A 24,146-nucleotide genomic window follows, 5' to 3' on the forward strand; every position below is an offset into this window, starting at 1 on the left:
TTAGTGGTGGTCGATGGTGGGGAGGTTGTCAGGGAGCGTTAATGGCGGTGGGGATGGTGGTTGAGGTTGGGGTTGGTGGTGGGGATGGTGTTTGAGGGTGGTGGTGGCTGGATGAGTGGTGAAGGGTGGTGGCTGAATGAGTGTTGGAGGGTTGGGGGTTGAAATTGATGTGAGGAGTCTGCTGGTTGCTATGTGCTGCAGCCAGCAGGAAAAACGCTTTCTCGGACAGCGTTTTATGTGCAAAAAAATTGTACACAAAACACTGCCTGGGACAACATTTTATGTTGAAGAAATAAACGCTGCCTCAATCAGCGTTTCATGTGTTTTTGATTTTTTTTTTATTTTTTAAAAATCAGAATTTACGAAATTAAAAAAAAAAAGGTCAACAGGTAAAAATGTTGCCGAGACAGCGTTTTATACCTTAATTTTTTTTTAATAAAACCAAAAACCAGGGTATAAACGTGTCCAAGACAGCGTTTTACCCCTAAAGCTTAGTTTGGTAAATAGTTGTGCCATGCAACCAATTTGCAATATATTTTCTAAATATAGCTTAGTTTGGAAAAAAAATCCCTCACATTAAGCACCACCATTGGAAGGGGTGGTCCAGTGTCCCGTGCTAGTCTACTATGTCTTTATCCATAAGCCACATCTAACAACTGCAAACATGTTTTACCGAAAAATGTTTCAAATCCTACAAACGAAGTATTAATCAAAATGATTAACATTTTTTGACAAATCACATTATTTATATGTATTGCTTAACTTACACCCAACTTCCCGAAGTCCCCTGAACATATGTGATCATCTTCCGCTGCCATTCCTATTTCCTTCATAGTCCAAACCTTTATCCTATGGTACACTTCCCACTGGACGGGATCCCTATCGAGAAGATCAAGGTACAATATCTGCATGTTCACAATAACCACTTATATATGAGCATTTAAAACACGTACACTCTGTTTGTACAGAAAACACTAACGATCAGTACTAAAAAAATTGCTCCATAGCAAAAATTGCACATCCACCGCAGCCACCAACATATCCATTTGCATAAAACCGACGAGCAAAACTTGAAACACTATTCATTAGTGTTTTCAACAACAACCCACACCAATCATACTCTACACAATCATTCATGCAACTTATGGCCGGTAATAAAACTAAAGCTAGTATTAGGGATTGCGTGGGACACAAAACCATATGCAGCGCAAAAATAAGGAACAGTGATTTGAATTCTTCTTCTTCATCGTCCTCAAAGTGAGACTCCAATATATCCATTATTTGAGTTGTCACTGGAATACCAACTGAATTGTACACACGTCCACACCAACTACTAGATTTATTCTCTCATGATCTACCGTATTTGAGTAGTATTTGTGAACCTTGCCACAAACATCACAATCAATTAATTTTGTAGTTGGTACCACCTTACTAGCGTTTGGGATGCCTAAGATCCACTGAATTTGGTTCTTTGAAAACCTAATCACACGACCATCCGGACCGATTAAGCTACTATTAATGGGATCTATTCTCGTCATTACCCAGTACGCTAATTGCCTTAGTAAATGCATGTCGGACACAAAATTGAGAAGTCCCCCAAAACCCATTTCCGTCACCCATCTAATCCTTTTTTCATCAAATTTCTGACAAATTCGACCAAAAGACTGGATACGACAACTAATAGCAGGTGGCTGCCAAAGAAAATAAGATATTTATATGCATATGTGAATCTACAATAACAAGTGAATCAAACTTCCAGTGCTGAAACAAAATTTCTAGCTTTTAACTCACTCTACAAATGGACAGGGAATGCTCTTTCAAAACTTTCCCTGTAGCCTTCATCAAACTCCTTCGCTCAAACTATCATCCAAACCAATGCATACAACAGCGTCCAACAAACTTTAGCCACAATTGAGCCAACTTATGAACTATACTTTTAAAATATTAGCACACAAACCAATTTTACCTTAAATAAGCCAGAATGCAATACTACACTTTTGTTAAGGCATAATTTATGCACAACTTATCAAACGTAGTCATTCAATTACACTCTTCCACAAAGATAAAAAGTTAAGCACTGATATGTTCCTTTTATATAGTGTTTTACCCCCGTCCCTTGGTCATATTTAGGAGTATTTTTGGTTCTTAAGAGCCACATTTATTACTAATATACGTTTTCTAGTGTTCTCGTAGTCTTGGTATTATTTTATAGGAAATTGCAGATTTGGAGTATTTTCCCGGACTTATTGGAGTCACTATGAGCATCGGAGCAGGAGCACATTCATATGACCATTTTTCGTAGCCCAAGACCGGTTAGAGTTATCAAACCAGTGACTAAGGGTTCGGCGAAGAAGAAGAGTTCGAGGCATTGGACTGAGAAGTAAAGACCCGAAGAGGAAATCTAAATTGGGCCAAGAAAGTGGCCCAATCGAAGTCCATGTTTGCTCGAGTGCTCGCCCGACCGGGAAGGCCCTCGTCCTGAGGCGCGCTTGGTCGGGCGAGGAAGAAGGAAGAGAGCAGCTCTCCGCCCGGAGGCACGCCCGACTGGGCGCGAGCGGAGGTTCCCCTATCAAAAAGGCGAGCCCGGCCGCGCGAGATTGCGCCTGACCGGGCGCGTGTTTTTGAGGGATGTTTTGCGAATTTTAATCTTCGTTCAAGTTTAGGATTTAGAGTTTAAGTATAAATACGCTTTTCTAAGCAAGTGACGATTACCTCTGCTCTTTAGTTAATTTCCAAATTTTAGTTTTAAGCTTTTGGTTAATACTCTTGTTTTCTCTCTCTACACTTTGAGTTTATGCAATTTAATATTTTCGTTTATTTTGGTAACGATTCCTTTCCCTTTTACTTTCAGTAATTTAATTGCTTTGATTAATTATGTCTTGTTTATTTGCTTGCTTAGTTTAGATTTAAATATGTGTGAGTAGTTTTAATCTAGGGTTGTAGGGATCCATAAATAATATGAAGGGGTAATTTATTATTGTTGACTGTTAATGCTTTGGTTGGTTTCCTATTGATTGATTTAATGCAATGCAATTAGATTAGGCCTGGTTTAATTGTATGAGTTATGCAATATTGATTCGAGAATCGAGATATGAGAATTGATGTTTAGGCTTTGTTTCAATAGGCAGGTTAATTTATAAATGGTTAAGTCAAGATTCGAGAGATGCGATTTAATACCGGTAGATTAATTCTGTGATTGTAATACATAGCGAAAGCCCTTCATAATCTAATGAATTGATGTATTGATAATTGATTGTTGTGTTTTACCCTGGAATATTATTTATTGGTGAACCTGTAACCTAGGCTTTGATTTATTGATTTCTCCCTTATTTTATTTGCTTTACTTTAATTATTCTCCTTAGTTTAATTCCCATAAAAATAATTTGGTTACTTGATAATCTAGATTATATTAATTATTTAGGAATAAAAAGACTTGTTTCCCTGTGGATTCGACCCTACTTCCCTATCTACTTTAGCTAGAGGACTTAGGTAATTCTTTTGATTAGGTGATACGACTTTAGCCTGTCAAGCACGTATTGAGAACAAATCAAAATTTTAGGCATAATATACAAAAATGCAACCGATTCCATACCTCGTCTGCTCTGAATTCTGTCACTTCATGCATTCGTTTACCTATTTTACTAGCAACAAACTTAATATCAAAAATACCATCACAACAATCAATTTCTGGACAATAACAAACTCATTAGAGATTTCCTAGCCCTTTGCATGTGTTAATTCATCCGGGAGAGGATGACAAACAACGTGGCTGCTATCTATAAATTACTTTCATACAATTGCAATTCCATACTAGAAAGGGAAAATATGCAAGATTTTTCTTCTAATTGTTGAATTTTTAAGAATAATCTATTCCAATTAGACAATTAAAAAATAGATTTTGCTGTAAATCAATAATAACATAATACTAAAACAGACACCAGGAATGACACGTGTCACTTCCTTATGCTGTTTTTTCCCTCCAAAACTCCCCTTCCCCTTTTCAACAAAAATCTTTTATTTTTGGAATATTTGGATCATACAACTATAATACAGTAATATATTATTTCTAATCTTATATATTATCTTTATAATAATTGTATTCCTTTTTATTTCGTATTCTATTTACTTAAAATAGTTGCACAAGATTTTGAGACCTTTTAATTAAGGGAGAATGTGTTTCGGGTTTTATGATGTCCTGCGGGAGAGTTACAATATCAAGACTAACCGGGACGCCTGTACCTGCAAAACAACGGAGACTCCGGTGGGTGGGAGTTCCGCTTCCGACGATCAAGTTAGAACGTGTATGACGAGTAAAGGTGCGGAAAGGTAAAAGGTCTCTCTCGGAGTACAAGAGAGTATCCGCAATATAGAATTGCTCATTTCGAGGTGTCAGGAGTCTGACTTTCTCTGATTAAGAGATAATGTGGAGTAAATATTTCTAAATAGATGTTCCTCAAAGGGAAACATCTCTCTTATATAGCCTTGGGAAATGTGCCTAGTACTAGGTTTCATTAAACCTAGGCCTGACTGGGCTTTGCCTAGGAGTTTGGGTCGTTTCTGTTAGGCTATCTGTCTTCCACGTGTCATGGCCTGATTGGTCCATCCTGGACCTCTCACGAGGTGACACGTAGCGGATTCTGATTGGTCCACGTGGACGACACGTGGCAAGACGTGAGTAGTCCACGTGGCGGGGGGAAAATCCCCTAATCATTTGCCCCTCATAAGGGTGACGTGGCATTCCACGTGGCGCCTGTGACAGGTGTCACGCCGTGATTGGCTTAACGGTTTTTACCGGGTTTTTTTTTACTGACTCTTGGAATTCACCCCCCTATAAATAAGGGTTGTCCCAATCATTTGATTTTTCTAGAAACATTTCAGACAGAACTTTGGATGCCTGCTCTGACATTGGACGACTGCTTTTTGCCTACAGACCACCTGTTTTACGGACCGCCTGATTCTCAGATCGCCTGTTTCGCAGACTCCAAGCTCTTAGTTTCAGACTTCTTCTTTAATGTAACTGCCTGTTCCTTTGTACTTTTCTCTTTACTTTTCTTTTTTCCAAAAATGGTAGCCCAAAAGCACGCGGCACGGCTTTGGTTAGTGATCAGCCGGTCACCGGGGACGGCTGAATCTAGAACTAGGAGTGTCGGCTGTTCCTTCATGGACCACCCTTTGCAAACTACCCAGAGTCTGATTGTCTATGTGTCTGTGCAGGACACCATGGCTAGAACGAAAAGAACCAAAAGACTAACAAATTCAGACGGCTCCTCCTTCTACGTTTCCATAAGTGAGATCTCGGACGTGCCGCCTGGCGCCCCTAGCACCCCCAGTGATTCTATTCTAGTAGAATCAGGGGAGGAGGTACAAAATGAGTCGTCCATCATTGATCTTTCTGGGCAGGCGGTTGCCCTAGACGAGAGCTCGAGCAACGACTCTGAGCCCAGCACCTCCAGTCGGCACTCTGACGACTCTGAGGAGAAGCACTCTAGGCTTCATGCGGCTAGAGAGAGTCACTTGGTAGAGAAGGGGGAGAGATGGGAAGAGCCCGCTGCTTCTCCAAGGGAGTTGTACACTCCATACTTCTTTTATGTTCCCAAGGGCAGGCATAAGGCCATGTCCGAGAGAATAGGGGCTTCAGGGCCGACCATATGATGGGCCATGGCTACATTCTAACCGTGCCGGATGCCGAGGACACGGTAGTCTGGCCTGAGATGTCCAGTTATAGGGACGAATGCTTTGGCTGCTACGAGGCATCCATTAAAGCAGGGTTAAGATTTCCTCTACATCTGGCTGTAGAGAGGATATTGGACGGGTACCAGCTGGGCCTCTGGCGGTTAGCCCCAAATTCCTGGTTCAACATCCTTGGCTATGTGGCCGCCTCCGAGATGTATGGGGTGGACCCAAGCTTTGAGGCGTTCGCCCACATGAACTACCTCAGTCGGACCCCCAAAACAAGCGGGACCGGCTTGTACCAGCTTTCTAGCCAAGGCTACATGATGACAATGGGCAAGCAGAACAAGTGGAAGGATTCGAGGAATACCTTCTACATCGTCTCCTTCCCTGATAAAGTTAATAATAAAAAGTACAATGGGTGGAACAAGGATCCACCGTACTTAACAGGCGGCTCTAACCTGCCGCCTGTTCCTCGAAGAGCCAAGGAGGAGATCCTTGACAAAGGGCTCTTCCAGGTATACATACAGGCGCACCCAGAAACTAGGTTGAGGGAGTTCATCCCTAAATATTACATCCCAAAGTATAGTTGGCTATACGATGGGGCGTACCTGGCCACCTGCGGCCTAAGCGAGGAGATGCCGAGAGGTAGCTAACCGACTGTTTTAAGTGTCTTGCTTAGAATTAGCTGATTTTTATTTAACCATTTGATTTATCGTTTGTAGATAAAGCAATGAAGAGAATCTCGGCCTCCAAGAAAGCAGCTACCCAGATCCGCGCAGCCATTCTGGGCAAGCGGTCTGCTGAACAGGCGCCTAGGGTGAGTTGCTCATTAACAACACAAACCTTTTGTGCCTGTTGCTTGTTTGTTTGCTAAACATTTAGTCTTACAGGACAACATTGTCAGACCCTCCTCCTCTTCTCTGCCGGACCCAAAGGTCAGAAAACAGACAGCTGGGTCAGAAAACAGACGGCTGGGTCAGAAAACAGACGGCTGGGGATGTATCGACCCCTGGCAACACCAGGCGTCCTGTTGCTGAAAGACGAGGACTCCCTAAAGTGGGGCGAGGACTCCAGCTACCCCTGGTGGCAGCCGGCCCCCCAGGGATAAGGAGGCGACTAGAGGTATACATGTTTAAAGTTTTTCTTTCATTAAATGACCGCCTGCTCAGAAAGCAGGCAACTTGTCGTCTATTTTAATGCAGCGTATTAACCCAAGTCTTCTTTGTAGACGCCCCTGAAGAGTCGGACTTGGTTCAGATGGCTAAGTCCATGTTGAAGGCCATCCCTGTTGAGGACAGGGATTCTGTTAACGGAGTCGGCACCCTTAACCTCGAAGCCATCCCAGCTCTCCTTGCAGAGGTACACTTAGTAAAAAATTTCTTATCTTTTTTATTTCTGAGCATTTTCCTTGCCGCCTGTATCTGACGACCTGTTTTTTGGCCGACTGCAGTCTATGCTGCGAGTGTATGGTCTACGCAAGCCCATCAACAAAAAGAACAAAGAGGTAAAAGCTGCGAAGGCCATGGCCGCCTCTGATTCTGATAAAGCTATGTTCCAGATAGCTCAAAATGAGATTCTGACCACTAACATACTGTATTACCAGGCGTCAGCCAATTTGCAGGTCAAAAAGGACTTAGAGGCGGCCAAGAAGAAAATCTTGAAGCTGGAGCAGTCCATCAAAGACCTCAAAGAGGAGTTGGCGCCTCTAAAGGAGGCGGACCAGGAAGCCGAGGGCCTTCGCAAGCAGGTCACCAAGCTTAAGGGCCGCCTGCAGAGTCAGGAAGCGGACCTCACTCAGAAGCTTAGCGAAAAGGCCGACGAGGAGAAGGTGGCGCTTGTTCAGGACATGATGGACGACTGCAGCGCCATCATGAAGATGACATGGGCAGCCTTCTTCCCTAACTCTGGCTATGATAAATGGGAGAGCCAGTTCACCGTCTGTTCTGATCAATACAACAAGCAGATCATGGAGCAGGCAGACGACGGCGAGGATGCGGAGGACGAGGCATCCTACTCCACCTCTGGGGAGTCGGACGAGGAGGATGAAAGGGAGGAGGCAGAAGCCGAGGAGGAGCCAGCGCAGAAGGAAGCAAACGCCAAAAAAGAATAGGCGCCGGTTGAAGGTCAAAACCAGGCGGCTGCTGACACTGAACGCCCTCCTACTGCTTGAGTTGAACTTTTTATGTCATCTTTCCTTAGCCTACATGCCGCTTGCATTGTATCATTACCCGGCCATGGGGTCGGGGTTTATTAACAATTTTAACAATTTTTGTTTAACATTTCTGTCGGCCATAAGGCCGACTGTTAATATCAAGCATCCGGCAGTTTTACCGGTTTTCTCCAAATTTTTGAAGTGTTTGAGTTTTTTTCATGAATTTTTCTAAGTGTATGTAGCTTCTTGTTTTCATGAATGCCTTACATACCGACTGTTCTTGCCCCTGGGTGATTGGCGCCTGGTTTCAAAGTCAATCAATCAATCACTAAAGAGTATTTTTAATTCTAAGTCAATCAATCACTATGGTGATTGCCCCAAACCAAGCGTCCAGTCGGCCACTGTACAGGAAAACATCTAGATTAACTCGGCTCTCGGCCTTATAGTTAAACGCATTGTACTAAGTTCGTACTTAGATTATTTTATTGATCATCAATAGTCCGTATTCTTGGTGCCTGTACAGAACAGGCGCCAATCTGGATATTTAAACCAATTAACTTTTGTGATATTGCTGACCTACATGGGAATAGTGGTCGGTAGCCGCCTGTCTTTACAAGAACAGGCGGCTTTATTCGTACCTTTTAGGTTCCAATGTAGGTTGACTATGTGACTTGAACCTTTTGAGGGTTAATCAGTCACTTGATCTGTGAAAAATAAAAGAGTACCGCCTGTTCTTTAAGGAACCGGCCGCGAGTTGTTTGCTTGCATTCTCTTGCATGGAAACAGGCGGCGTCTAAATACAGTCGCCTGTTGGTTTGCAAACGGTTACAAACCTTTAAGGAATAGTGGTCGAGTACCGTCTGTTTGCCAATGAACGGGCGGCTTGATTCGCACCGTTTAGGTACCCTTTTAAGATTGTCAATGTGACTATAAGTTAACCCTTTGGGTTAATCAATCTCTGTCACTTTATTTTGAGTGAGTAAAAGAAACAGGTGGCTTTGGCCACATGTACCTCTTTATTCTCCAAGTTTTGCTTAGCTATTAACTCAAATTATGCCGACTGTATTGTCCCAAGCAATAACAGCCGGTTTCCGACCTAGATTTTAACTGTCTATCGCGTGTTTTCAGTGTAGAGGTACGTTTATCTTTGTCTCGGGTCAAACGACTGCGAGTCTGTCTAGAAGACACTCGGTTGGGCCGTTTGTTTTATGTTTATAGAGTAATGTTCCACCCAAATGGGAGATTCTCTCTGCGACAAATTCACCCGAATGGATGTCGCTGGACGCCTGCTCTTTTCTGGGACAGACATATTGTTTAAATTTCACAAGAATCGACCGGCCATATGCCTTAGGTTGATCATCCGGCCTGTGGCCTCATTAGGTTTAGAGAACCTTGATAAGTCTAGACTTGTTCATGTTCACTCATTCATAGGTAATTAAAAGATAATGCCGACTGTGTACAGGCGGCTTACCCCACTGAGGAGACTTGTAAAATTGAAAATAAATTGCAAATTTTATTGATATGTATATATACAAACAATTTAAAATTCTCAAAAGTAGTACTTTTTCAAGTTATCTACGTTCCATGTTCTGGCTAACTGCCTGCCGTCTGGTGTTTCCAGGCGGTAGGTGCCGCCTCTTACTTCCTTATAGATTCGGTAGGGGCCATCCCAGTTAGGAGTCAGTTTTCCTTGTTCGTTGGCCCTACCGACTACTTCCATTTTTCGTAGCACAAAGTCCCCTACTTTTAGGGGGCGGTTGTGCACTCTTTTATTGTAAGCTCTCGTCATTCTTAGACAGTAGATCTCATGGCGCAAGGTTGCATTGCCCCTGCATTCTGGAAGTTCATCCAATGCTAGCCGCATGGCTTCCCAGTTGGCATCTTCGTCATAAAGCATGACTCGAAAAGTCGGCTCATAGTGCTCAATAGGCAAGACAGCCTCTGCCCCATAAACCATGAGAAATAGAGTTTCACCAGTCGCCCCTTTTTCATTCGTCCTGATGGCCCACAGAACATGCGGTAGCTCGTCAGCCCATAGGCCGCCATCTTTTTCAATTTTCTTCTTGATGCCATCAGAGATTAACTTGTTGAAGGCCTCAACCTGGCCGTTTTCCTGGGGGCGGCCGACTGATGCAAAACAGTGAGAGATTCCTTAGTCTCCTAGCCAGTTTGTGAGAGCAGGCATCTCAAATTGAGGTCCATTGTCAAAGACCATTGACATGGGAACCCCAAACCGAGTGATGACATTTCTCCAGATAAAGGAGATGACATCTTTGGTTTTTATGCCTTTGACTGCCTCGGCTTCTACCCACTTGGTGAAGTAGTCGACTGCTACCAAAATATATCTCCGTCCGCCTGTAGCAGGCGTATAGGGACCTAGAATGTCCATGCCCCATTTGGCGAATGGTACTGGGCTATGGATAGCCGTCAAGTCAGTAGTCGGGCGATGGATGAGCTTGCAAAACCTTTGACACTTGTCACATTTTTTAACCATCTCCATGGCGTCTGCTTCCAGGGTAGGCCAGAATTAGCCTTGCCGCCTGGCTCTCTTTGCTAGCCAGCCGCCTACGTGGGAGGCGCATAACCCAGAATGCAAGTCTTTTAGGACCTCTTGGCCTTTTTCTGGGGTAACACACTTCAAGAGTGGTTGTAGATAGCCTTTCTTGAATAGTTCCCCTTGGTGAATCTCAAAGTTAGATGCACGCTTCTTCATTATGATCATCTCTGGGTAAGTATCCGGCAGGGTACCGTCTGTTAAATATGCCCGGATGCCAGCCATCCAGGTTGAGCTTCGATCAAGGACACCAATGGGTTCTTCCTCAATGCTCCTTTTTTCCATTACTTCCCAGAAAACGGACCTTGGTGTGTCACAAGAGGCGGATGATGCCAATTTGGAGAGGGCATCCGCTTGGCTATTCTCGGACCTAGGCACTTGACTGAGATGGAACTCTTCAAGTGTCCCGGCCTCTCCTTTGATTGCCTGTAAACATTTGATCATAGCCGGATGGGTGGCTTCATAGTCACCATGGTATTGGCTAACAATCAATTGTGAATCAGAACAGGCGTCCACTTTCTTTGCCCCTGCTGCCTTACACATGCGGATGCTAGCAAGTAGGGCTTCATATTCTGCCTCATTGTTTGAGGCTTGGAACTTAAAACGTAGTGCATACTCATACTTGTCTCCCTTAGGAGACTGACACATGACGCCTGCACCACAACCGTTCATTGTGGAGCTCCCGTCCACATATACCTTCCAGACTTGATCAGGATTGTCTGGATCAGCCGGCCTAGTCATCTCAACAATGAAGTCGGCAAGTGCCTGCCCTTTCACTGCTTTCCTTGGCTCAAAAGTGATTTCTAAGCTTTGCATCTCAATCACCCTTCGACCGGATGATCCATGGTTATTAGTGGACGCTTGATTGGTTGATTAGTGTAGACCACTGTGCCAAGAAGTAAGGCTTTAACTTCTTAACTGCCATATAGAGGGCCAGGCCAAATTTTTCAACCATGGGGTACCGCAGCTCAACATTTTTCAGAACATGGCTGATAAAATAGACGGGGAGCTGGCAGCCATCCCTTACAGCAAGGAGAACGGCACTGAGAGCATGATTAGAGACAGTCAAGTACATGTACAATACTACCTTTGACAGTGGACTGACAAGCCTTGGGAAAGAGTGCAAGTGTTCTTTCAACTTTTGGAAGGCCGCCTCTGCATTTGCGCCCCATTCAAACATAGTCTTCTTCTTAATTGCTTGGAAGAAATAGAGGCACTTGTCGCCTGACCGACTGAGGAATCTCCCCAATGCTGCCAAACGACCTGTTAACTTTTGAACTTCCTTAACAGTACGGGGCGACTGCATGTCTATGACCGCCTGTATTTTTTCAGGATTTGCCTCTATCCCCCTTTGATCAATCAGAAATCCGAGGAACTTCCCAAACTCAACACCAAAAACATATTTTTTAGGATTGAGCATGACCTGGTGCCGCCTGAGTGTGGCGAATGTTTCTCGGAGATCTGTAAGATGGTCCGTCTGAAGTTTGGATTTGACTATCATATCATCGATGTATGCCTCCACATTCCTTCCAATTTGATTAACGAAGACTGTATTAATCATTCTCTAGAAGGTAGCAGGCGCATTCTTCAAACCAAACGGCATCACAGTTAGGGGTGTACAAAAACTGGACCGGACCTGAAACCGGACCTGAACCGACCTGATCCGGACCGGACCTGACCCGGACCTGTTGATTCAAGTCCGGTCCCGGTCCTTAAAAATCAAGGTTCCCGGTTCCGGTCCGGACCCGGTCTAAACCCGGGGTTTTCAGGTCCGGACCTGAAACCCGGAAAAATTGTATTTTTAAAAAAAAAAAAAAAAAAAAAAAATTCAAAAATCAAAATTACGCTGCAACCCTAACAAACAGCTATCTGACTATCTCCATTCTCCAAGACTCCAATCTCCAAACTCCCTGGCTGTCTCCCCCTCTCCCTCACGCTCACTGTCTCCAGTCTCAGCCCAACGCGGCAACGCCCACCGCCGACACCTCCTGCCTTCCTCACTCTCTCAGGCGAAGCCCAGGCGCCCACCGGCCACCGCATGAGACAGCTACTGCGCGATTTTCCATTTCTCCGGTAAGTTATTTTTGGGGTTTTTGGTGGTGAGATTCTAGAGCTTATCTTGAGATCTTGCTGGGCAACAAAAAAAGGAGAACTTTTTGAGCAGCAGAATAGCGAAGAACACCGAAGGAGGCTTGGTTGGGTTGTTCTCTGGGCTAGCGAAGCTGCTGCAAAGTAGCAGAGCAGCGGCGGTAAAGCAGTGCAGCAGCGGTGAAGCGAAGCAGCGGACGGAGAAGTCGAGGTGACTTAGCTGTGTTCTGTAATCCTTCATTTTCTACGGGAATTCAGAGGCTCTGCTTTGATTTTTCTGGGCTGGCAGAACAACGGATCTGTGAAGAAAACCACCTAAGTGAAACAGCAGCAGCGGTGAAGCCGTTTAGTTGGAGTGTCGTTCGTGGTTGCTCTTTCATTGATTTGGTATTCTGAATTTAATTGATTATTTACAACTTTTGCATGTAGAATTTCAATTAATGAGTACTTTGCTAAATTATCTAATTATGTTTGGGTATTTTGTATTCGAAATAATGAATTAAGGTTTTTTATTAAAAAAAAAAAAAACGAAAAAATCACAAAACAGGTCCATTCAGGTCCAAACCTGGACCGGACCTGATTTTTCAGGTCTAGCCCGGAACCGGACCTGTTAATTCAGGTCCGGTCCCCGGTCCTCATAATTACCCAATTCAGGTCCCCGGTCCAAACAGGTCCGGTCCAGGTCCGGTCCGGTTTTGGACCGGTGTACACCCCTAATCACAGTATAGCAGAATAACCCCTGGTCAGTGACGAATGCCGTATTTTCTTGATCCTTTTTCCACAGGAGTATCTGGTGAAAGCCCGAATAGGCGTCCATGAAACTCATCAAGGCATGGCTGGCTGTAGAGTCGACCAGACTGTCGATCTTTGGGAGAGGATAACTATCCTTTGGACATGCCTTGTTTAAGTCTGTGTAGTCAACACACATGTGCTAGGTTCCATTCGGCTTCTTTACTAGCACAACATTAGCAACCCAATCAGGGAAGTAGCATTGCCGAATGAACTTAGCATCTAACAATTTTTTCACCTCGGCGGTTGCCGCTTGGCTTCTTTCTTCACCATGGTTCCTCTTCTTCTGCCTTACAAGCTTCTTTTTAGGATCCACAGCGAGTTTATGTACGACCAGGTTCACTACAAGAATTAAGCTTATTTCCGACGGAAAATACGTCCGTCGGAAATATTTCGTCTCAAAAAGGCATATTTTCCGAGGGAAAAGGGTTCGTCAGAAAACTGGAGCATTTCCGACAGAATTATGCCATTTCCGACGGAATTATCCGTCGGAAAATTTCCGAGGGATAGAGTCCGTCGGAGAAACCCTTTTTCGACGGAAATTTCCGTCGGAAAATGGTTCCGCGCATAGGATATCATTTTCCGATGGAATTTCCGACGGAATTTCGACGAAAATTTCCGTCGGAAATTCCGTCGGAAATTTTTCGAAACTAAAAACCAGAATTGCCTAATTTCATTTCGATTTTCCCGAAAGTTTTTCGGTACTAAAAAAACAGCAAACAGCGAAACCCCTTTGTTCTTCACGCCTTCACCTTCCTCCATTGAAGCTCCAAGCTCCATTTTTCAAGCTTCTTTCTTCCTCAAGCTTCATTCTTCTTCAAGCTCCACCACCTCCACAACCAAAAAATCCGGTTAGTTTTTTTATGTTAAAGTTTATGTTTATGTTAATTTATTAGTTTAACTTTTAATATGTAATGTTAATGTTAATGTTAATGTAATGTTTATGTTAGTTTATTAGTTTAATTGTTAATATAATGTAGGTTGATTATTGATATGTTAATTATGTTTTTATGTTAGTTTAATTAGTTTAATTTTTAACATAATGTATGTTGGTTATTGATATGTTAATTATGTTTTTATGTTAGTTTAATTAGTTTAGTTTATTAGTATAATGTATATGTTAGTTTAGTTTAGTTTAGTTTAGTTTAGTTTAGTTTAGTTTAGTTTAGTTTAATTTAGTATAATGTATATTAGTTAAGTATAATGTATGTTAGTTTAGTATAATGTATATTAGTTAAGTATAATGTATGTTAGTTTAGTTTAGTTTAGTTGAATTTATATTAGTATAATGTATGTTATTAGTTTAGTTTATATTATTATAATGTATGTTATTAGTTTAGTATAATGTATGTTAGTTTAGTTTAGTATAATGTATGTTAGTTTAGTTTGGTATAATGTATGTATGTTAGTTTAGTATAGTTTACTTTAGTATAATATATGTTAGTTTAGTTTGGTATAATTTATGTATGTTAGTTTATTTTCGTTTAGTTTAGTATAATATATGTTAGTTTAGTTTGTTATAATGTATGTATGTTAGTTTAGTTTCGTTTAGTTTAGTATAATGTATGTTAGTTTAGTTTAGTTTAGTTTAGTATAATGTATGTTAGTTTAGTTTAGTATAATGTATGTATGTTAGTTTAGTTTAGTTTAGTATAATGTATGTTAGTTTAGTTTAGTATAATGTATGTATGTTAGTTTAGTTTAGTATAATGTATGTATGTTAGTTTAGTTTAATATAATGTATATATGTTAGTTTAGTATTTCAATCTTCTAAATATGTGTGAAATGAATATATACCTGTTCAAGTTAGAATCATGAAACGAAGAGAGCGGAGCTGGATGTATGATAGATTGGATGGGCGTTCTATTAAGCCTGAGTTCTTAAAAGGGGTAGAGGAATTCATACAGTTTTGCGAAGATCATCGTGAGACTACAAAGAATGAATATAGGTGTCCTTGTGTTAAATGCAATAACAGACGTTTTCAGGATCCGGACACAGTAAGAATTCATTTGTACAGCAAGGGATTCACTCCTCGTTATTGGGAGTGGATGTGTCAAGGGGAAGGGTTACCTGAATCCTCAGTAGAAGGCAAATCAAATGAATATCGTGATATGGTTATGGATGATGTTGGTCATAATTATGATCGATCGGGTACTGAAGAGGAGGAGCCTAACGCTGAAGCAAAGCGTTTTCTTGATTTGTTGAAGGCGTCTGAACATCCATTGTATGAAGGGAGTTCGATGTCGGTTTTGGAGGTGGCGGCAAGAATTACTAGCTTAAAGTGTGAGTACAATTTGCCGCACAGGTGTGTTGATGGGTTCGTTTCATTGTTGACAGAAGCGATCCCTGGCAACAGCCGGTTGGGTGAGACATTCTACGATGTTAAGAAGGTTGTTAAGGGGTTGGAGCTGCCGCATGAAAAGATTCATGCATGCCCCAAGGGATGTATGTTGTTTTGGAAAGAGGATGTTGAGCTTCCTACATGTAGAGTGTGTGGCAGTGATCGATACAAAAGAACTTTCAAAGGCAGCTTGGTTCCAAAGAATGCGCTATTTTATTTCCCGATCACATCTAGGTTGCAAAGGATGTTTGCAACGAAGAACATTTCAGAGGAAATGAGTTGGCATGCAAATAATCCTCGTGTCAAAGGCACGATGGCACACCCTAGTGACACTGAAGCTTGGAGACAGCTTGATACCTGCTTCCCAGAGTTTCCCTCGGATCCACGGAATGTTCAACTAGGGCTGTGTACAGATGGTTTTGCTCCTCATGGTAAGTTGGGGGTCAATACTCTTGTTGGCCCGTGATTTTGACCCTATACAATTTGCCTCCCTCAATGTGTATGAAAAGGCAGTTCATGTTCTTGTCGCTGATAGTCCCTGGCCCCAAAAACCCGAAGGGATATTTAGATGTGTACATGCAACCACTGATACAAGATCTGAAACAGTTGTGGGAAGTTGGCGCAAGTACTTATGATATATCAAAGAAAAAAATTTCAATTTGAGAGCAGCCATCCTATGCACCATTAGTGACTTCCCTGCATATGGTATGTTGTCTGGATGGTCCACGGCTGGTAAGAAGGCTTGCCCGTACTGCATGGAAAAAAGCAAGGTATTTTGGTTGCAGCATGGCGGAAAAGTTTCGTGGTTTGATTGTCATCGTCAATTTCTTCCTGCATATCATCCTTTCCGAAAAAGTAAAACAGCATTTTGCAGAAACAGAGTTGAAAAAGGTGCACCGCCGCACATCATGTCAGGGGCGGAACTTTGGGAGTGTGTGAAAGACCTTCCAAGGGCCACAGATGGGCCCGAATCACTACAATAGTTGAAAAAGGAAAAGAAAGGGTGGTTCAAGCAAAGTTGCCTGTGGGAGCTTCCGTATTGGAAGCATTTGCTGATTCGTAACAACTTGATGTCATGCACATTGAAAAAAACTTCTTTGATCAAATCTTTCACACTGTAATGGATGTGAGAAGACAAACTTCTGACACACCTTCGGCCAGAAAAGACATTGCCAAATATTGTAGGCGACCTCAACTTCATCTACAGGCTGATGACATAGGGAATGAGGTCATGCCAAAGGCCCCATTCTGCCTCGATAAGGGTCAGAGGAAGGTTTTGTGTGAGTGGGTTCGTGACCTGCGATTCCCTGACGGTTACGCCTCCAATTTGAGCAGATGTGTAGATCTACAGGCGTGTAGAATACACGGAATGAAAAGTCATGATTGTCACGTGTTCATGGAGAGGTTATTACTTGTCGCATTGAGAGAATTGCTCCCTGTTCATGTCTGGAATGCAATTACAGAGATCAGTCAATTCTTTAGAGACTTGTGTTGCTACACAGTCACAGTCAGTGACATGGAACGGCTGGAAAAGAACATTGCCGAGATCCTTTGCAAACTGGAGAAGATTTTTCCACCTGCATTCTTCAACTCCATGGAGCATTTACTCATTCACTTACCGTACGAGTCAAAGTTAGCTGGACCCGTGCAGTATCGATGGATGTATCCATTCGAAAGGTACTGAACCCTTGATTTAGTTTTTGAGCAGTCACAAATTCACCGTTTAAAATCATAATATACTTTAATTTCAGGTTCCTGAACCATATAAAACGAAAAATTGGCAACAAGGCTCGTGTTGAAGGTTCGATATGCAGCGCTTACCTAACTGAGGAGATATCAAATTTCTGCTCAAACTACTTCCAGCCGTCAGTTGACACAAAAACCCGAGATCTTGGTCGGAATGTGAATGCTGATGTTGACACCTCCCTTGACACCAATGACATCCCAGAACTGTTTTCGGAGGACACCGGTCGTGTGTCAACTGAGGGAAAATTGAGGTGGTTAGATGAAAAGGAATTTCAACGTGCACACTTATTTGTTTTATCAAACAGTGGCATATTAGGTGAATATGAAAGGTAATCCACAGTAACTAAATTGTTTCCATCATATGATCACGTGTACTGAGTTTCACGGTCATTAACAAGTTCTGGCTGTCGTAGCAGGAAGTTTGAGGACCATATTCTTAGCACCCGTCCTACCTTGCACAGAGAAGCTGTATGGGAGACATTCGAAACACAGTTCCCTAATTGGTTTAGGGACAAGGTATAGGGATAATTATGGACTTCTGTATGTACAATCCAGCTCAATTTTAATAATCCAAATATGACGTATTTTAATTTTATCTTACCGCTAATAGGTAATTGAAGAGAAACCATGATCTGATGTGTTGCAAGGTTTAATTATGGGTCCGTTCAAGAAAGTTCGCACTTGGAGCCGAATATTTGTTAGCGATTTCAATTTCCATATGCAAGACTACGACAGACATAAGGGCACGATCAATTACGGTGTGTGTGTGTGTGTCCAGTCAAGATGGAGGAGAGTATTTTGGCATGTTACAAGACATTATTGAAGTTGTCTACACTGGTGCAATCCATGAATACAAGACCATCTTGTTTAAGTGTAGTTGGATGGATTGTGGTAGGGGTATGAACATACATGAACAATACAAGCTTGTTGACGTGAATCACACTAATAAATTCCCCAAATATGACTCATTCGTGCTGTCTTATCAAGTTGGTCAGGTATATTATGCACCATATCCGAGCCTCAAACGGGATCGGTTTCAATGGTGGGCTGTGTTTAAAACGCAGGCAAGGTCCGTTGTGGATGCTCCTGTGGACCCGGAGTTCTTGCAAGGAACACAAACACGGGAATGTAGTACACTCTGCCCACCGACTGATATCCCAGACTACGGGGACGATGGTCATGCATTTGTTGTCTCCGAGGCTGAGGACGATGATATTATATCTGATCTGAAGACGAATCAAGCGTCGGTTCAAGTGACAACGAAGAGGGCAGTGAACAGGATGAGGAAGACATTGTTGTTTTTGATGATAGTACCGATGATAACAGTAGTGATCATTGTAGCAGTAGTGATAGTAATGAGTAGCTTTAGTGATTGTAATGAAAAATATTACTGATTATAATAAATGATTGTAATGAATAGCTGTATTGATTGATATGAGGAATGTAACTGCTAACCTATTTATGTCTGTATGTTCGATCCTTGAATTGTTTTGTAGGGAAGCATGGCCGAAGGAAGAAAGGGAGATAGCTCGGGGAGGAGGACGCGAAGATCTGAGCCCTACCCCTCGTGTCATGTGTCAGACAGTCAGCATGAGGATGACTCTGAGACTGTTCAGGGTCTGGGTGACACTCAGGTACCAGATTCGCTTACTCAGCATGAGGATCTGTCACAGCCCCGAAGCTCAGGGCAGTCGGAGCACGCACGAGGGGATGTAGTGCCACGCCTAGATCCGGGCACGCTCTGGTAAGAATATTACATCAGCTGTTATATGCATTTCGTGATTCATATTTCTAATTATCAAAATCTACTGGCGGCCTTTTTGTTGTTCTGAAACAGGTTTGATGACCAAATAGTGAAGAAAGCTATCTCCGGTTCGATCCAGGGGCACTATACGACGCCTTGGAGGAACTATGGAGAGGTTGACGAGGCCACAAAAAGTCATTGGTGGAACTTGTTCAGGGTATGTACCAGTACAAATAGTATTATTTTAAATGAAAAATATTTTGTTGTTACGTTTTACGAGTTTTGATTATGCAGCAAAATTTTACGTGGTCACCGGAGCTGGACAGTCAGGTACCATCGGCATTTAAAGCTCGGGCCGGTACCCGCCTTCGTGACATGTTTTACACTGTCACGAAGAAGATGAAAGGTGCGAGACCGTATTGGGTGTCAGAGGAAGTGCACAAGAAGATGATGGAGATTCCTGACTCTGATGACACGTACAAGAAGCGGTCCACACAGAACAAGCTGAACCGAAGAGGCGATTCCATGGAGAATGAAGTGGAGGCAACCCACTTCCAGGGTTCCGTATCAGCCGTACAGAATGCAAAACGGATGGTCAGTATATGAGATTTGTTGTTTTATGTTTTGCAGTAATTAAGTTTACAAATTAATGTGATTTATTTGTATTTATGTGCAAAGGCGGCGGAAAACCAAGGGAGGCTGCCATCCGCTGCTGATCTGTTCCTGAAAACGCACTTCAAGGATGTGCCGGGAAAAGGAAAGGTTCCGTCAAACAAAAAGTCCAAAGAGATTGCGGTAATAAATTCATTAATTTAATGTCGCTAAAATTTAAATTCAGTAATTAGGTTATGTTAAAATCACGAACATTATCCCAAAACTTAGTGAAATGCTTCTAAGGTTTGTTTTCAATGCATGAACACTTGTAACTAGGCTATATTGGTATGTTAGTGCAAGTTATAGGTTAGTTTGATAAGAAATGTGAAAAATAGGCAAGGTAGAAGCCTTTTTGGCCCCTTTTCCCTCGAAAAACACCATTAGCGTCCCAAAACTTAGTGAAATTCTTCTAAGGTTCGTTTTCAATGCATGAACACTTGTAACTAGGCTATATTGGTATGGTAGTGCAAGTTATAGGTTAGTGTGATAAGAAATGTGAAAAATAGGCAAGGTAGAAGCCTTTTTGGCCCCTTTTCCCTCGAAAATCACGAATAGCGTCCCAAAACTTAGTGAAATGCTTCTAAGGTTCGTTTTCAATGCATGAACACTTGTAACTAGGCTATATTGGTATGTTAGTGCAAGTTATAGGTTAGTTTAATAAGAAATGTGAAAAATAGGCAAGGTAGAAGCCTTTTTGGCCCCTTTTCCCTCGAAAATCACAAATAGCGTCCCAAAACTTAGTGAAATGCTTCTAAGGTTCGTTTTCAATGCATGAACACTTGTAACTAGGCTATATTGGTATGTTAGTGCAAGTTATAGGTTAGTTTGATAAGAAATGTGAAAAATAGGCAAGGTAGAACCGTTTTGTGTTGGCCCCTTTTCTCTTGAAACATCATTATTTCTTAATATATCTCGTCAATATTCTGCAGGAAACATATCATAAAATGGTTGAGGAAGCAAGCAGTCAGGAGTCTTCCAAAATCCAAGATGAACTGTACTGGGATGCAGTAGGCGGGCGTAACAAGAAAGGCCGAGTAAGGGGTCTTGGTCGAGGTGCTGAGTTGTACTATCAATCCTCCCGAGTCTCTGGGTCCTCTCAGCAGTACCACCCGTCGTCGTCTGTTGTGGCTGAGATCGAGGCTCGGGTGCAAGCTCAAATGCAGGCCCAAATGGAGGCCCAGGTACAGGCTCAGGTACAGGCTCAGATGGCGGAACTTGAGCGGAGGAACAAAGAGATGATGGACAAGATGTTGAGTCACATGACCGGACTCAACACTCCATTCACATGTTCCACGCCGATGCCGTCGCAGCCGCGAGACCCTTAGGACGACGACCCCGGTTGTGAGGGAGGCTCGGCTTCTTTTCCCGTCATGTAGCTTTTTGTTTTTTTTCACGTATTGTACATAATTTGAGATACAATGTAGGTTATTTAACAAAACCGAATGTAATAATTACAATTATTAATTTATATTAATTGCTTTGTTTTCAAATGAAATGTTATTATGTTTTAAACAGATTGCAGTAGCGAATAACAGGTTAATATACAGAGACGAAATAGAAGCAAAAAAATAAAAAATAAAAAAAAATAGAACTTTCTGACGGAACAATTCCGTCGGAAATGTGGGGATTTCCGACAGAAAATAAATACGCCGGAAATCCCCACATTTCCAACGGAATTGTTCCGTCGGAAACTACCCCCATTTCCGGCGGATTAATTCCGTCGGAAAATTCCCCCTTTTCCAACGGAATATTCCGTCGGAAAATAAGGAATTTTCCGGCGGATAATTTTCGTCGGAAAAGGGGAATTTTCCGACGGAATCTTCAGTCCGTCGGACATCTCCGACGGACTTTTCCACCTTCCCAACCACCATTCTCCGACGCCATTGTTCCGTCGGAAATTCCATCGGAATCGTCATTTCCGTCGGAATTCCGTCGGAAACGACCTTTTTCCGACGAAGGGTTTTCCGACAGGCTGTTTCTGGCGGAATTCAGTCGGAAATGACGATTTCCGACGGAAATTGCCTATTTTCCGAGGGATATTTTCCGTCGGAAATAGGCTTAATTCTTGTTGTGGTTTGGGCTGATGCCTGGCATCTTGTCCACTTTAAAGGCAAGATGTCTTTGAATTCTTTCAACAAGTGATTAAAGCCTGCACTGAGTTCAGCAAAAGCAGTCATCCCAACCTTAACAGTCCGGTCGAGACGAGAATCATCTAGAACAACCTCCATGTGTTCACCAGCCGGCTTGGGACGGAGTTCATCCGGCCTTTGACCGGTCGGTGATTGCTATCGCTTGTCTTTTTTCTCAGCCACCATTTGGTTGGCCTTTCTTTTCTTGTCGGCTGCTGTTGTAGCGGGCGCGGCTTCCTTGACTTGGTCAAGGTCAGTAGTCTCTCCATTGGGGCCGCATACGGCCACAGTAGGCTTTACATCAGAGAGGTAACACTCGCTGGCCATCTTCTGGTCTCCCCGAAGGGAGCCGACTGTTCCATCATCCCTCTCAAACTTGAGAAGCATAAGAGAAGGAATGATAACAACCTTGGATTCGTTCAGGGTGGGACGCCCCAGAATCATGTTGTAGGTCGTCAGTTCTTCAACAACCAAGAATTGGACCACCATATGTCGTCCCTTCCCTTTCTCGCCCAGTCGAATAGGTAAGTCTATTCGACCTACCGAATGCACCACACCACTCCCATATCCTACTAAGGGATGAGAGACCTGGTGCATACTCTCGGACTTGTACGTGATCTTGGTCAGGCACTTGTGACTGATGAGGTCGAAGAACTCCCAGTGTCAATGAGGATTCGGCCAACTCTTTGGTTGGCCACTTTGCATTCAATTACCACAGGGTCATCATGGGGCCTCCTGACCCTCCCCCTGTCATCTTCAGTGATAATGACTTCGGGGAAGGGATCCTTGGACGCCTGTCCCTCGTCGACTGAATTTACATCAAGGCCCCTGAGGTAGTTCTTGTTACCCCGGATGGTAGGGCCGCCTCCAGTGAAGTCGCCTGCTATTGTATAGATCAAAGTTTCATCAGTATCTGAACTATTAGCAGAGTGGGACTTCTTTTTGGGCGGCTTTCCAGTGTTAGTTTGTAGGGTAACCTTGGACCTCAGAATATAGGACTTGCGTACCCCTTGTTCAGCCAAACGGTCCAACAGGCGTTTGAGGTTGTAGCACTCGTTGGTATCATGGCCAATATCCTCATGGTAGTGGCAGTGATTGTTCTTGTTCCGATTCTTGGCGGAACCTTTCACAGGGGTCGGCTTCTCAATAGAGACTCGGTCCTTAATCTCCATGAGGATGGAGTAACAGTCTTTATTGAATTCGTACTTTGGGGAGTACGTCTTCGCTTCTCTCTTTTTCTTCTAGGACGACTGTTCAGAAGTTTCAGCCACCCAGACTTGTTTTCTTTTCTTCTCTTCTTTTTTAGCCGGCTGTGATGGTCGACTCTCTTTTTTATCGGACCTCCTTGAGTCCGACTGTTTTCCGACATTACAAAGTTTTGGTTGCCTGTATATAGGCGTCCGCCTCCATCAATGCCTCTTGGAGGGTAGACACCCTCTTTCTGATGAGGTCGAACTTGAAGGCCGACCCGTCCTTCAGACCTTTGAAAAAGTCTGTATAGGCTACCTCATTAGACAGCCCTTGAATCTGAATTTTCATCAAATTGAAGCGCCTGACATAGGAGCGTAGCCCCTCCTTCTCCCCCTGCTGTATGGATCCCAAGTCAAGACTTGTCTTCTTTGTAGGGATATTCATATAGAAGTTTGACACAAACAAGTATGCGAGTGTCTTGAAATTATTTATGCATCCGGCTGGAAGGTTGCCAAACCATTGCTAGGCGACGCCTTTCAATGTGGCCTGGAAGCATCTACACCATGTAGCATCGTCCAACCCTTGAAGATACATAAGATTGGTATATGCCATCAGGTGGTCTTCTGGGTTGGAGGTACCATCATAAGTACCTACCAACATATTCTTCACCTTGGCCGGTTGTGCGGCCTCAGTTATTTCCTTGGAGAAAGCTGAGGGTTGTTCCCCAAGTTTTAGCAGTCGGAGCTGCCAGTCCATGGGCTGGACATTAGGTGCCGCCTGCCCTCCGAAGAGGGTTGCATAAAAGGTTGTCCATAAGGCATGTATGGCTGTTGAGGTGCATACGGGGCCGTCTGGAACATTTGAGGACCGGAGTGAGCAAACATGCCGCCTGTCTGATCCTCTCGGTTTGATTGAGAATACCTCATTGAGGTATTCTGAAAGGTGTCATTGAAGTTCGATGTTGAGGGTGACTCTGACAATTGCATATTCTTCTTTTGCTGGATTATCATCTGAGCATCTGAACATGTTTTCTTAGAACCATCCGGCTGTATATGCCGGACGGCCTTCCTTTTCCTTATCTCAGG

The 24,146-nt window shown here is 43.1% G+C and overlaps 2 protein-coding genes across 2 annotated transcripts; one reads left to right on the forward strand and one right to left on the reverse strand.

Moving 5' to 3' along the window:
• The first annotated feature begins 15,070 nt into the window (after positions 1 to 15,070).
• On the forward strand, positions 15,071 to 16,063 carry LOC110739816. The gene has a single exon (XM_021920299.1). It carries the CDS (start codon positions 15,071 to 15,073, stop codon positions 16,061 to 16,063), a length of 993 nt encoding a protein of 330 aa, XP_021775991.1.
• A 6,430-nt stretch (positions 16,064 to 22,493) lies between these two features.
• LOC110739817 lies at positions 22,494 to 23,042 on the reverse strand. Its single transcript, XM_021920300.1, has one exon. It carries the CDS (start codon positions 23,040 to 23,042, stop codon positions 22,494 to 22,496), a length of 549 nt encoding a protein of 182 aa, XP_021775992.1.
• Positions 23,043 to 24,146: the final 1,104 nt, after the last annotated feature.

Source organism: Chenopodium quinoa, unplaced genomic scaffold (assembly GCF_001683475.1).
Source record: "Chenopodium quinoa cultivar QQ74 unplaced genomic scaffold, ASM168347v1, whole genome shotgun sequence".
In the NCBI taxonomy this organism is placed as follows: domain Eukaryota; kingdom Viridiplantae; phylum Streptophyta; class Magnoliopsida; order Caryophyllales; family Amaranthaceae; genus Chenopodium; species Chenopodium quinoa.